The 14941-nt window shown below is 34.2% G+C and overlaps 1 protein-coding gene across 8 annotated transcripts in view; it reads right to left on the bottom strand.

The window, feature by feature from the left end:
• SPOPL (speckle type BTB/POZ protein like) overlaps window positions 1–14941 on the bottom strand; it is a 55750-nt gene that overhangs the window by 16813 nt on the left and 23996 nt on the right. For 4 of the 8 annotated variants that reach the window (XM_070476263.1, XM_070476265.1, XM_070476262.1 and 1 more), the window contains exons 2-6: window positions 6581–6740; window positions 4031–4167; window positions 3728–3849; window positions 3315–3466; window positions 1280–1407 (exon numbers count right to left, since the gene is read on the bottom strand). In XM_070476263.1, the coding sequence (XP_070332364.1) occupies window positions 1280–1407; window positions 3315–3466; window positions 3728–3849; window positions 4031–4167; window positions 6581–6584 (543 nt within the window). In that variant the 5' untranslated portion in view covers window positions 6585–6740. Of the gene's footprint in view, window positions 1–1279; window positions 1408–3314; window positions 3467–3727; window positions 3850–4030; window positions 4168–6580; window positions 6741–14941 lie in introns of those variants that run through there. The other 4 variants (XM_070476268.1, XM_070476267.1, XM_070476264.1 and 1 more) reach the window with 3 other exon arrangements.

A 14941-nucleotide genomic window follows, 5' to 3' on the forward strand; every position in this document is an offset into this window, starting at 1 on the left:
TAAAAACAGAAACATTTTCTTAAAATTCACAAAAAGACTTTTAGCTGCAGTAGGTAGATTTTTTTTTTCCTTAATTGGATTACATAGCCTACTGTCCTTTAAATTTGTGATTAAAAGAAATTAGTATGTTGAAATTTAAGATTATTAAAATTCTGAAAAGATTCTACATTAAGAATGCTTAAATAACACACCCTATAATTATTTAGAATACTACTTAGAATATCTCTCTATTGGCAACAAATGCTTTAGTGTATATTTTTATCAAATTATTTAATGATAAGCTCTGCTCAAGACACTTGTGCTATGTGCATTATCAACCAAATAATAGTATTCATAACAAATTCATCTTATAGTTCATTTAACTTGTTTAAGTGAAAATAAGATGCATTCTATTTGCACTATGTAGTCTCTGGGGCCGTATTTCAATTATTCTTCTGACACAGCATAATGACATATAATTAGTTTGTAATCCTGCCAAGAAATTTTACACATTTTCTATAAGAAGCATCAAGCTAATTCAGTAGCAGTTAAGTAAGTTATTGTGCTTTTAAGACACTCATCTGTCTACAATAACCTACTGAAATATATTTAATGTTAAGGTTACCCTATCATTTCAACAATTCATATAGATAAAGTATGTAATAACAATGACAGAAGCTAGTTCAAGACTCAAATTAAGACAAATCGTAAGTGTAAATTATTGGAAGGGGCAATGCTAGCAACTTTCAAAAGATGGCATTTCATGCATATGATTATATCATACATTTGTCAACAAAGGTGTAGATTAAAAATTTTGAGATGCCATTATTTATAATGCTAACATCTATTTGAATAAATGAACAAAAAGCTTCCCAATCTTTTCTCAGGCACTTTCACTACCATGCAAGTATGGATTCAAACTGATAAGCCACTATATTAATATCACCAATCTGAATATGACAAAAAATGCTGACCATTTAGAATTATTCAGAATGAAGAAGATATTTAGAAATTTTCATATAAAGTCATACACATCCAGAGTCTTTGTATGAGGAAAGTATGTGACAGTATAACTGTATAAACAATTTATAGCTAACAATAGGAATTTTTGCAGGCTGATTACTATACTGATTTCTAAGAACTTGTCAGCTTTTACTGTTAGAATAGTTATATAAAACCTTACCAGTTATACCAGTTAGTTAATTTAAAAAGTGCAATCAATATTGTTATAGTGTATATTTTTGCTTTACTACTAACTATAACTAAACACTGAATTCCTTGAATAAAAAAATGTACCCACCTCACAAAATAATGTAAGCTTGTCATCTGGTAAAAGACCATTAGCTTCATCAAGCAAAAAATCTCTTCGAATGAATTTTTTAAAACCCCAGTCCTTCCCTTGTACAAATCGATATGCTCTTTGGCTTTCTGGTGGAAAACACAATATAAGTTTAAATAAAACAAGTATTCAAGAAATATTCTGCTAATAATAACAATTAAATGAATGTGCAAAAATAGAACTTGACCAATACATCCATCATAAAAATTATAGATATGTGTTTTCACAAGTAAAATGTCAGGAAGAATTACACTAGATAGAACCAGATCATTTCACAGCACTATCACAAATTCTGGCTATTATCAATGAGCTCACTTTCAGATTCCTAGATATCTAAGTAGAAGAAAAGCCAGATCAAATCTCAAGGAGAAGGAAGAGATCTTTCAAACAATCTAAGTCCTTTAATAAGAAAGTAGGATCAAAACACATTGGCAAAGGCATAGTATTCACTATCTAATATTAGAACCAGATTAGAAATATTAATTTCTTGCTTCTTTCTTTAAAAAAAAGGATGCTCTAAATCACCAGGGCCTTCTATAAGCTTTTCTGGGATAACCATCCCACTGATATAAGTTTTATGGAACTAGAGAAAAATCCATTAACTGGAGAAAAAAGCTAAAAAAAAGTCCCCTATCATTTCTTAGGTCTTTAAACATAATCCCATTACCCCTAAAAACAATTTTCATCAAGGTCCACAAGATGGTTTTAGTGTGATCAGTAAAATATTTAATAAATGTCTAAAGTAAATGTTTCTTATGCCTTATATATACTGGTTAATAACTATATACTATGAAATAAACAAGGTCCTTTATAGAAAGCATTCACTATTGCTATACACATTGAAGGTAGAAAACCAGTAATATATCTAATTGAGATACTCCATTTTATGGACTAAGTGTATACCATTGAAAGCTTTATGCTGAAACCCTACCCACAGTGTGATGGTATTAAGAGGCCAATGACTGGGATTAGATGAGACTGTGAGGGTAGAGATCCTCATGAATGGGACTAGTGCTCTTATAAGAGACTCCACAAGCTCCCTAGTCCTTTCCACCATGTGAAAATACAATGCAAAGTTGTCAGGTCTGTAAGTAGAGTCTTCATTAGAATCTGACCATGCTAGAACTCTGATCTTAGATTCTTGGTCTCTAAATTTGTAAGAAATAAATGTTTGCTGCTTATAGGCCACCCAGTCTATGCTACTTGTTACAGCAGCCTGAACTAAGACATTATTTTATCTTACATGTCAGAATTATGAAAATACATGTGAAACTATATTACTTCAGCAAGGAGATATATTATTTAAAATGTGCTCTGGAGAGTTTTTTTGTAATGATGTTACTTGATTTTCTTAATCACTTCTGGAAATCACTTAAAATTTAATGTATAATATATTTTCCTGCTATACACATTGTACGTTTTCTACAATGATCTTTTACTATGAGGTGCCAGGCTACATTTTCAGCTGGCTATAATTCAGAGGCTTGAACTGAATTTAACAGGTTCTAAGACTAAGAAAAACCATTTCCTTTCAGTCACTGTTTAGTCCACTGCTCAAAAAAATTACAGTCACAAAATATCAGGGCATTGAAACATCTTTCACATTGTTCTTTAGATTTTATTATCTGGCAAAAATGGCAAGGAAGAAAAAGAAATGCTTTCTGAACACCTATTATATATGCCAGGCACTGAACCAGGTACCTTGTCCTAATAGCAGCTATTATTACAAGTGAAAAATGAATGTCATTTTAGTACATGAAAAATTTAAATTTTAATGTGATTTAAAACTAATTTTACATGTCTTATGAAGACTTAGTGAAACAACTGTAACTTTACCCTGGCATTTAAGATTACCAGCCAAAATGAAATGTTTTTGGTTAAGCAGAAAATAATTTTAGGGAAAAAAATCCTGTTTTTCTAGGTAAAAGTGCAAAAGTCACAGTACATGTACACAGTTACATAAAGACGTCTTCCAGTCAGTTTGGAAATCACTTACCCATTGCTTTTGTTTCTTCCCTTTTAGCATTCAGAAGGGAAAATTTGAATTTTGCTCGAACTTCACTTTTTGGACAGCTGACTAAAAGCAAATATAAGGACAAGTAGTCTTTACTTTCATCATCTAATCCCTTTGGATTTACTCTCAGGCACCTAAAATAAAACAACAGGCTCACATAGTTTAAACATTCAAGAGAGACGCAATACTGAAATCATCTGTTAAATAATCTAAATAATACAACAGATCTCCTGTCAATATTCTCACAGTTCTTTACAATTCTCTATACTACTAGGAACTTATTATAAATCAAATATAAAATCTGACAAATATCCATTTAGAAATGGTAACAATGAAACTATAAAGTGCTAACGATTACGCCAAAAACAAATATCTGAAAAAAACAAAAATCTTACCATTTCATTTTGTCACTGGGGCTAGATGAGAATGTTGAACTTTTTAACACTTCACCCATTTCTTCTCGACAAAAACTGAAGTTATTAATGGTCCACATGTAGGAAAATTTTACTACTTTAACCTGGAACATTCAGAAAAGGACTTTTACAATGATGACTTTTATATTCTTGACTTGTCACATGTTGAATATCCTATGACTCATCTCCTAACACTTTTAATAACAATGCTAAAGTGCTTCATAATATTCTCAAAATAGCATACGATATCTAGCATAAAGTGAAGCATTTTTTAATAGGATGTACCTGTGTATAACACCAGCTTTCTGCTATAGGACCGACAGACATATCTCCAGAGAGAGGTGGGGTGGGTTCCCGAGACATTGCCACTTTATTGCAGTCTTCTAAGATGTATGCAGTGTCCCACACAGGTGAGTACTTTACTACAAAGAAAAGAAGTTTCATTTAATAATCACTAAGTTTAACTGAATCAAGAAGGAAGAAGTATTTAAATAGTCATAAAACAATTACTTTCTCAAATTACATTATGAGGAAATGTGACAATTTCATTTAAATTAATGAAAAATAATTTTTTAAGAAATAAATCATAAGCCTTTATACCATGTAATACTTGAATCTAAATGAAGTTAATACTTACAGAAGCTATTTTACAAAGGCATACTTAAATGATCACTAATCAAAAATAAAATACTGTAATAGCAAGATCATAACCATAAAAATCACAAAATAACATGGAAACTTACTGACAGCAATGAATATCTGATCCACTTTCCTTCACCTTTCTATTGACATATATGTGAAAATCAAAAGGGTTAGAAAGTTAGAACAGCCCTGGAAACTACAAATATCACTTACTCATCTGTCAGAGCCCAAAGCTTTGATCAACTATAAACAAAGATCAGACCTAACAGGCAATGCTGAAGAATTATATTTCACAGAACTCTACCTCTATCTCAGACACATAGGTTCTGTGATAAGACTTTGTCCATATCAGTGTTTCCTACCAGATAATATCAACTGTATTATAAAATTTCTTCCCAATTAGCTGTTCTTGAACTACCCATTTGGACACACAATTAATCGTCATAACCCGGCCAGGACATTAGTAACTAGATGATGCTTTCCAATTTGGAAAAGTCTATAAAATAAAGAAGCAAAATCCAAAAGATATACATAATTATTGTACTTTCAAGGGTATGGATGGTTTCAAGATTACATTCTAGTACAAAGATTTAAGTCTGGAGAACTCTTTTTCATTTAAGAATAATTAATGAGCAAAGAAAACTATATGAGTCCTATAAGAAGAAACTACTAAAGGGAAAAAGGGAAGGATTTCATTCAAAATACAGAAGAAAGTATTTTCTCTGAGTAAGTATCATGTTCCATTAAAGGAACAAGAATCAAGATGGCCCCATTCTCCTTATTGTTAAATACATATGGAAAACAGGATTAATTATTACAGAGTTCTAAGGAGAAAGGGGCTGTAGCAGAAAGATTGTACACTATGTCAGGTTTTTATTCCTTTATGATTAAATTATTTCCCCTTTCAATAATGTTATCTATACTAATATACTGACCCAAATGTTATTTATGTAAGTTCCTCACATACGAAAGAGTTCCTATCAGATCACACACTTGCAGCACAATGCAATAAACTAGGGAGCCAGCAGAGTAGCCAGACAAGAAAGTCAGGATGATAACACTGGGCATGTTCTATGAGGAGCACCTGTAAGTCACAAGGACCATTAAAGCAGGGGTGAAGAGTGAAGGTGAAGAAGACGCTCCTTCATGAAGCAAGAAGAGAGGAGATAAATGGTTGGAGGTAGTGAGAGTGCCTCAAAGAAAAGTGAATACACAATTTAGGGGGATTGTACACTGTCACTTCAACAATTATTCGCTTCTACATAAAAATTAAGTACTTCTCTTAATGAAGTACCCCCAGTTGTTGTCTTCAATTACTTTTATAAACTACAATTGGTTATTTACATTTGAAAACAGAACAGCAGACTGACAGTCACAACAGGGAGCTGAGATCACTAATAACAGTACTGTTGTTTTAAAGACTTTGGTTCCCCTTTCACATTTAAACAGTTTTATTGTGGTATAATTTATATATCACAAAATTCACTCATTTTAAATGTACAGATCAATGATTTTTATTGAGTTTAGTTATATAGCTATGCATTCATAGTTTTCCAGTACTTCCAGTATCCCCAAAAGTCCTCCCCACCCCCAAATTTAGGGAACCACTGATGTGCTCCCCATAGTTATATGTTATCTAGAAATTCCATGTAAATAGAATTGTACAACATGTAGTTTTATGTCTCGCTTCTGCCTTTTTCCCTGAATATGTATCATGGTTTCCTGTTTCTCTGCACATCTCATAATACTTGGCTGAAAGCTGGACTGCAGCAACTCTGCACTCTGATTTATTTTTCTATGCATGGCTGTTTCCTTCTTAGTAACTTGCTAGGATTTCACTGCAGTATCTATAGCTACCATATTGTGTAGCTGCTGCTGAAACCTGTTTGGCTTTTCATTCATTTTTTTTGGGGGGGGGGGCTGGTTTGCAAAGCTGCAGGCTGTCCCCTTTCTTTCAAACCAAGTTTGCTACTTTTAGTTGACAAAGCCATGGTCTTCCCACCCCCTCCTGGCCCCAGATCAAGTCCACCTCATCTGGCAGCAAAGCTCTGATTTTCCTGGCTAGCCCCATTCTAGTAAAACTACCACTGTCTTGGGCTGAAGGTAGAAACAGGAGGAGAAATATGAGTTGGATATTTCTAAGAAAACTCACAGTTAATAAATGTACCAAAAAGGCAATGATTATTGACTTACCCATGTGAAAAGAGCCCGATCCTAGTCAATATTTTTGCCAGTGATTCTGAAGCAAGCTAATAAGCCACCATGACCAATCTTGAAATGAACAAACCAACAAAAGTATTTGCAATGCATAGAGCACACAAAGGGGGTAATTTCCCTAATATTTAATGATTTCCTAAAAATTAGAAAGAAAAAAGTAAAGAATACAAATTAATTCACAGAAAAAGAACTTCACTCATAATTATAGTAGTATAAATTATAACTAAATTAAGAATCCATGTTTTAACCGAACATTATTGTAATAATCCAAAAAAAAATTGGTAAGAGTTTAAGGATTGGCACTCTCATATATTTCTTGTGAGAATATATGTAACATTTTAATAACCTCCCTTCTCATTTTTTTATGGTAAAATTTCTGGCAAAAAGGAAAGGAAATGATGCTAATAATAAGCTACTAATTTTAAAAGTATAAAAACGCCTATGTGTTATTTGATGTCCATGAGAACCAATTAGACGGTTGTCAACTAAGAATTATTTCAAAAAATTCAGAAAAAGATGAAGAAGCAATTTGCAGGAGAATAGCTAAAAGTGGGGGGTGGGGAAGAGTTGAATTTATAATTTGTAATTCATTTTGCAATCAGTAACATATTAAAAAAAAAACCTATACCATTTTTCACTACAGTATAGTCCAAGATTCTTTTAAACTATCAATTCATACAGCCAGGAAAACTACAGGGAAGCATATAAACGCTACTGGCAAATCTTTTCTAGGACAATTTTATAGCTAAGTAGTACCAAGGGAAACTTTTTTTGGTCAGATTCACCCTAGAAATTTATCTTGGGACAAGTATTAACAACTATGGGAAAAGATAAGCGTATGCCTTAAAGGAACTCACTTTAACTAGCATATATAGGCATAGCTCAAGATATTAAGGATTCAGTTCCATACCACCACAATAAAGCACTTATCACAAAGCAAGTCACATGACATTAGTCTCTTCTATAACTATGGAGACTAAATTAGCCACTATCAGAAAATAAAGTACTTTACTTAGATCATTTTTAAAAACTAAGAGTCATTTTCAACAACTGTATAGTATTCCTAACTGTGTTAGCTACCAAGCTTCCAGACTAATGGAATTAGTTGTAGAACTTGGAAGTACTACAAAGATGAATAACAAGTAGTCCTTGTTTTGGAGAAGACTATTAACACAGTAGGAGAGACAGGTACATGTGCGATTACTTTCAATATGGTAATATGATAGAGGAAGGTACAGAGTAATAACTGAGCACCTTCAGGACAGAAGGATGTGGTCCCTGAGCTGCGTTCTAAAGGAAGCAAACAAATTATAGAAGACCACAAACTATAGCAGAGATTTTAATAGCAGGAGTTCTACACTAAGAACAATGTGAATCATTGCTTAGTCATAAATTCTGTAATCTTACAGATACTGGTTCCTCCTTTTACCTATTAAAAGATTATAGTACCTCATTTCCCAATGGTTGGTGAGTGGATAAAATGAAATTTTATATATACATATATAAATATATAAAGTACTCACACTCAGCATAATGTGATTACTAGAACAGACACATAGCAAAAAAAACTTCACAGGTGACAGCTGAAGATAATTTAGGCAGTGGTGGTTAAGACTGGTAATAACCAAGATAATTAATGTATACCAAAAGTACCTAGAGGCTATCATGGGGTCTTTTACCTCTGAGTATGACAAAATAGCTGGCAAGAGAACTAAGTTACGCTGTGTAGCAGAAAAACCTGGATAAAAATAAAGTAACTATCTATTTAGAGGCATTTAAGAGCTACTCAAGCAATCAGTACAGAGGGTCCCAAGATTCCAGAGGAGGGAATAATCTGAACCCAAGCTGACAAGTCTACAGATAACTTTTTTCTAAGAATATTTACTGAGTCTAGCCACAATATACGTATAGTAAGAATCCAGGCTTTGCCTCAGATTCAGAACCATAGATATGGAGGAACTACATATGGAGGGCTGACTATAAAGTTACATGAGAATTTTCAATTGCTTAGGAGGTTGGTGCCCCTAATCTCCATTTTGTTCAGGAGTCAACTGTATTTGCTGTTTGGAGAAGACTTCAATATAGGCATCCCTCATAGATATTGAGGATTCTAGACCACTGCAATAAAGTGAATAACACAAGTGACTGACAGGAACTTTTTTTCTTTCCCAGTTCATCTAAGTTATGCTTATACTATATTGTAGCTTACTAAATGTGCAGTAATATTTGGTTTAAAAAAAGTGTCCACACATTAATTAAAACATATTTTCTTGCTAAAAATGCTAACCATCATCTATCAAAACCGGGTTGCCATGAACCTTCAATTTGTAAAAACAACAGAACCAAACCCCCCCCAAAACCCCCACATTATCTGTGAAACACAATAAAGCAAAATGCAATAAAAGTTGTACCTGTGTAAGTGTATAAAATTATCTAGGTTAAAAAGAATGAGAAAATATATAACTTACATCAGGTACAGCTATATGAAGATCAGATAAAAGATTTTAAAGCAAGAAGCATTAGGAGACATAAAAAGGAAAATAAAATGTGAAAAAAGATCAATCATGAAAACAATTCTAAATTGTCTGTATGCAGTATGATTGATTCAAAAATAATCACAGTGGGAGACTTTAATTCACTTCTGAAAGAACAATCTTAATGACATATATACATATGTAAACATATGTATGTATATATAAAGGGTGGAAGGGATGGAAAAATGCAAGAGGCAAGGAGCAAGACATAACACTCAACAGCAAAAGAATGAAATTTACTTTCAACAGCATAGGAAACATTTACCAAAACTGACCATATTACTGCAGGATAAAGAAAGTCTTGCAAATACTGGTCACTGAAATAATTCAGAGTATAAACCTTAACTGCAGTGGGATTAAGTTAAAAATCAGTAAGGCAAAAATAACTAGAAAATACCTACATCTCCAAAAATTTAAAAAACTTTTCTAAATTTATGGGTTAAGAAAGAAATCACAATGAGAATTAGAAAATATTTTGAACTGAATATTAACGATAAGAAATGTCCAAACTTTTTAAAGATGTAGTTATAATACTCAGGAAATTTATACCTTTTGTGCACATATCAGAAAAGGCAGGCTGAAAATCAATGACTTAAGCTTCTATCTAAAAAAGCTACAAAAAAGTAAGTAAAAACCCAAAGAATGTAGAAGGAATAACAGAGGTATGAACAGGAACCAGTGACTTGGAAAAAAATGTACAAGAGAAAAAAATACAAAGCCAAAAGCTGGCTCTTAGAAGAAAATAGTAACACTGACAGCCTTAGTTAGACTAACCAACAAGAGAGACAGAACCAAATTTACAACACTAAAAATAATGCTCTAAAAGATATCATGAAAATGTTACACCAACTTAACTACCAACTTAGTTGATAATTTAAATAAAATGAGAAAATCACCTGAAGAACATCACTTCCTAAAACTGACATATAGTGTGAAAGAAAAAACCATATATAGTCCTGTTTTTACTTAGTGGCTACTTTGGAAAACTGCAATGTTAAAAGCTAAATAACTAAATACCTTGAAACTCATCAATTCCACTCCTAGGTACACAGCCAAAAGCATACACTCACATGTTCTTCAAAATATATGTACAGGACAGTTTATAGATTGGCCCTAGATATAAATATAGACAAAGCAATAAAGCACGGGTGACTGCCAAAAGCTGAAACTACCCAAATGTTCATAAGTAATAGAATGGATAAGCTGTGGTACATTCATATAGTGAAATATTATACAGCAATGAGAATGAACTATTACAACATGCAGCCTGAATCAATCTCATGAATCTCCTAAAAGTTAAGCCAAAAAAGTCAAACATGCTGTATAAATTCATTCTAAGCTTTAAACAGGCAAAACTAACTTAAGATTTAAGAAGTCAGAAGAGCAGAGGTATAAGTGATAAGGTTTTGAGGAATTATGGATGATATCAAGGTTTGTAGTTTAGAAAACAGACAAGTCAATGATAAAGGGGATTCATGTAAGTCACAATAAGAAGCTGGGTCTTTGGACAACTTAAAGAGTTTGGGAGTGGGGAAGGAAGTGGAATTATCAACATAGTCAAGAAGACCAGAAATACATATTTTTATTAGAGCTTTAGAGAAGTATACACACAGAAAAATGATACAATTAGTTGAATGTTTAATTATTAGCTCCCTATGTGCCTAATCATGTAAAGATCCTACTACTATTCCAGTAGGTGCTTACTAAGAGGGAATAGCTCATGGATCAGAGGAAGTTTTCTCTGCAAATGCATTTTCAGTATTATACAGAGAATCACTGTGAAAATTTATTTTATAATAATCCACTTCATAGTCAACTTTGTAGAAAGGGCTATCTAAAATGTGTAACTTTTTCCTGAATAGAAGCAACCTAATAATATCAAGAATAAATATTTTGTAAAGGCTTTCTCTTGATATATGCCAGGCTTAAGTACTTGCCTAATTTGACTCCCAAAATAACTCTATGAGGAGGGTAATCACTGCTTCTGCCAATGTTATGGGCGAGTAAAACAGAGTACAAAAAGGTTTACATAATTTGCCCAGGATTATAATGCTAAAATTTGGCAATGCCTGCCTGGCTGCCTGGATTCAAGCCTAAGCTTATACTCAATTCCTATAGACAACCTTTCCAGCATGTTACTAACAGAAAACACACACACACACAAAATCAAAGAAATGAAAAGACAAAGCAAAGGTGATTCATACTCTCTCCAAACTCATATGATACATAAATGGCCTTCATATCAACTTTCTAATTTCTAGACATCTGGATCATATACTGCAGCCAAAATGGAACTCTGAAAACAGTGCACAGTTCAAGGCAGTTAAGTGAGCACACTTACCTGTCTCTTTTATTTCCCAACATTCCAATGAGATGAAAACAAATTTTTACAAAACAATGAAGTCATAACAGGACTGGAAAATAAGGATGATATTGGTAGATCAGAAATTTTGAGATGTTCAAGGTAGATAAATAGGGACAAATTAGCAGAAAAATCAATTGGATAGGAAAAGATTAGCAGAGAAACTAAAGGAGAAAAACCAGACATTTGGGAAATGGTCCAAAAATGTAAAATAAAACAAAATAACAATGGTAGAAATGGAGACAATTTAGGAGACAGAATGGTATACTTAAATAAAACAAGAATAAGCATCTTTGAAAAACTGATCCGAAAACAATAATTCTTGTTAATTAAAAATGTAAATGATAAAATAAATTCAATGGGCAGGATAAACAATAAAACGTTACAATTGACGGAAACTACTCTTGATAAAGACTAGTCTTGAACAGCCAAACTAAAATCGCGAAGAATATAGGAAATAAGAGAAGTTAGGAAGCTGGAGATCAGAGAGAAGAGATCCAATATTCCAACAGGAGACCCAACAGGTGCTCCTCAAGGGGATAAAAACAGAAATAGGGTTTCCCTGGTGGTCCAGTGGTTAAGAATCCATCTGTCAAAGCAGGGGAATTAGGTTAGACCCCTGGTCTGAGAGGATTCCACATGATACATGGCAAAAGCCTGTATGCCGTAACTACTGAGCCTATGCCCCAGGGCCTGCAAACTACAACCACTAAGCCCATGTGCCCAGAGCCTGTGCTCTGGGACAGGAGAAGCCACTGCAGTGAAGCACAGCCCTCACTCACAAGCTGAATAAAGCACATTTTCAGACAGCAAATACTTGAAGTTTCCATTCTATTTTGAAAATTACTCAATGAACTCCAAACTTTTTTGTAGGACATGATTTGGTGAGTAAAAAAAAACATATGCTCTCGGCACACATGTCTATTTCTAAATTAACATATTATTATACTAATATATTTATGTACAAAGCATATAGAATTAAAAATAATTAGAAAAAAAATCAAATAATTTAATTCTTAATATACTTGATACCTCCTAAAATGATCTTGTGAAATCCCTTTATGTGGATGCGTCTTTTGAAGACGGCAGCGCTAACCAAATGAAAAAGGAATCTAAAGAAAAAAATCAAGGGACTGAAAAGACAATAGAATTGAATAGGTCTTGGAAGAGAAAGAAACTGAAAAAGAAAAAGAACAACAAAACTAGGAGAATCCACTAGAATTTGATATTTAGAAAATTTTCCATTGTACACAAGATTTCATTTCATTCTGTGAGGCCATTCAACTGTGTTCTACAGTAAATATTTATATTATCACATTATAAATATTTGGGTTTATAAGTTTTAGAACTGGCCTGTAAATAAAGTAAGAGAAATTACAGTTATAGAAAAAAATGCATACACCTTGATGATGTAAAACTAACAATGAATAATAATTGAAAGACTGAAGAGACAACACTGCCTAGACTAAAAGCAGGCACAGTAGGAATGGGAGTGGGAAGGTAGCTTCCTATTCTTTTTACTTTTAATGTAAAATGAATCTCAATATAATCATGACCTTTACTTTTAAGAAGTATTATAGCTGGGGGTGGGGGGGAGTATTTAACATGACATGCGCATTTAGAAAACTAAAATTGGTTTGCCATAGGCAGTTCAGTTCACTCTCTCAGCCGTATACTGCTCCTTGAGACCCCATGGACAGCAGCACGCCAGGCCTCCCTGTCCATCAACAACTCCCACAGTTCACTCAAACTCATGTCCATTGAGGAGATGATGCCATCCAACCTTCTCAGCCTCTGCCATCCCTTTCTCCTCCTGCCTTCAATCTTTCCTAGCATCAGGATCTTTTCAAATGAGTCAGTTCTTCACATCAGGTGGCCAAAGTATTGGAGTTTCAGCTTCAACATGAGTCCTTCAAATGAATATTCAGGACTCATTTCCTTTAGGATAGACTGGCTGGATTTCCGTGCAGTCCAAGGGACTCTCAAGAGTCTTCTCCAACACCACAGTCCAAAAGCACCGATTCTTAAGTGCTCAGCTTTCTTTATGGTCCAACTCTCACATCCATATATGACTACTGGAAAAAACCACAGCCTGGACTAGAGAGACCTTTGTTGGCAAAGCAATGTCTCTGCTTTTTAACATGCTCTCTAGGTTGGTCATAAGTGTTCTTCCAAGGAGCAAGCGTCTTTTAATTTCATGGATGCAGTCACCATCTGTAGTGATTCTGGAGCCCCCAAAATTAAGTCTGCCACTGTTTCCCATCTATTTGCCATTAAGTGCTGGGACTGGATGCCATGATCTTACTTTTCTGAATGCTGAGCTTAAGCCAACTTTTTCACTCTCCTCTTCCACTTTCATCAAGAGGCTCTTTGGCTCTTCTTCACTTTCTACCATAAGGGTGGTGTCATCTGCATATCTGAAATTATTGATATTTCTCCTGGCAATCTTCATTCCAGCTTGTGCTTTATCCAGCCTGGCATGTCACATGATGTACTCTGCATATAAGTTGAATAAGCAGGATGACAATATACAGCCTTGATGTACTCCTTTCGCTATTTGGAACCAGTCTTGATGTACTCCTTTCGCTATTTGGAACCAGTCTGTTGTTCCATGTCCAGTTCTAACTGTTCCTTCCTGACCTGCATACAGGTTTCTCAGGAGTCAGGTCAGGTGGTCTGGTATTTCCATCTGTTTCAGAATTTTCCAGTTTATTGTGATCCACACAGTCGAAGGCTTTGGCATAGTCAATAAAGCAGAAATAGATGTTTTTCTGGAACGCTCATTTTTTTTGATGATCCAACGGATGTTGGCAATTTGATCTCTGGTTCCTCTGCCTTTTCTAAAACCAGCTTGAACATCTGGAAGTTCGTGGTTCATGTATTGCTAAAGCCTAGCTTGGAGAATTTTGAGCATTACTTTACTAGCATGTGGGATGAGTGCAACTGTGCGGTAGTTTGAGCATTCTTTGGGACTGCATTTCTTTGGGATTGGAATGAAAACTCAACTTTTCCAGTCCTGTGGCCACTGCTGAGTTTTCCAAATTTGCTGACATATTGAGTGCAGCACTTTCACAGCATCATCTTTCAGGATTTGCAACAGCTCAACTGGAATTCCATCACCTCCACTAGCTTTGTTCATAGTGATGCTTCCTAAGTCCCACTTGACTTAACATTCCAGGATGTCTGGCTCTAGGTGAGTGATCACACCATCATGATTATCTGAGTTGTGAAGATCTTTTTTGTACAGGTCTTCTGTGTATTCCTGCCACAGCTTCTTAACATCTTCTGCTTCTGTTAGGTCCATACCATTTCTGTCCTTTTTTGAGCCCATCTTGGCATGAAAGTGTTCCCTTGATATCTCTAATTTTCTTGAAGAGATCTCTAGTCTTTCCCATTCTATTGTTTTCCTCTATTTCTTTGCACTGATAACTGAGGAAGGCT

Source organism: Odocoileus virginianus, chromosome 13 (genome assembly GCF_023699985.2).
Source record: "Odocoileus virginianus isolate 20LAN1187 ecotype Illinois chromosome 13, Ovbor_1.2, whole genome shotgun sequence".
Lineage (NCBI taxonomy): Eukaryota > Metazoa > Chordata > Mammalia > Artiodactyla > Cervidae > Odocoileus > Odocoileus virginianus.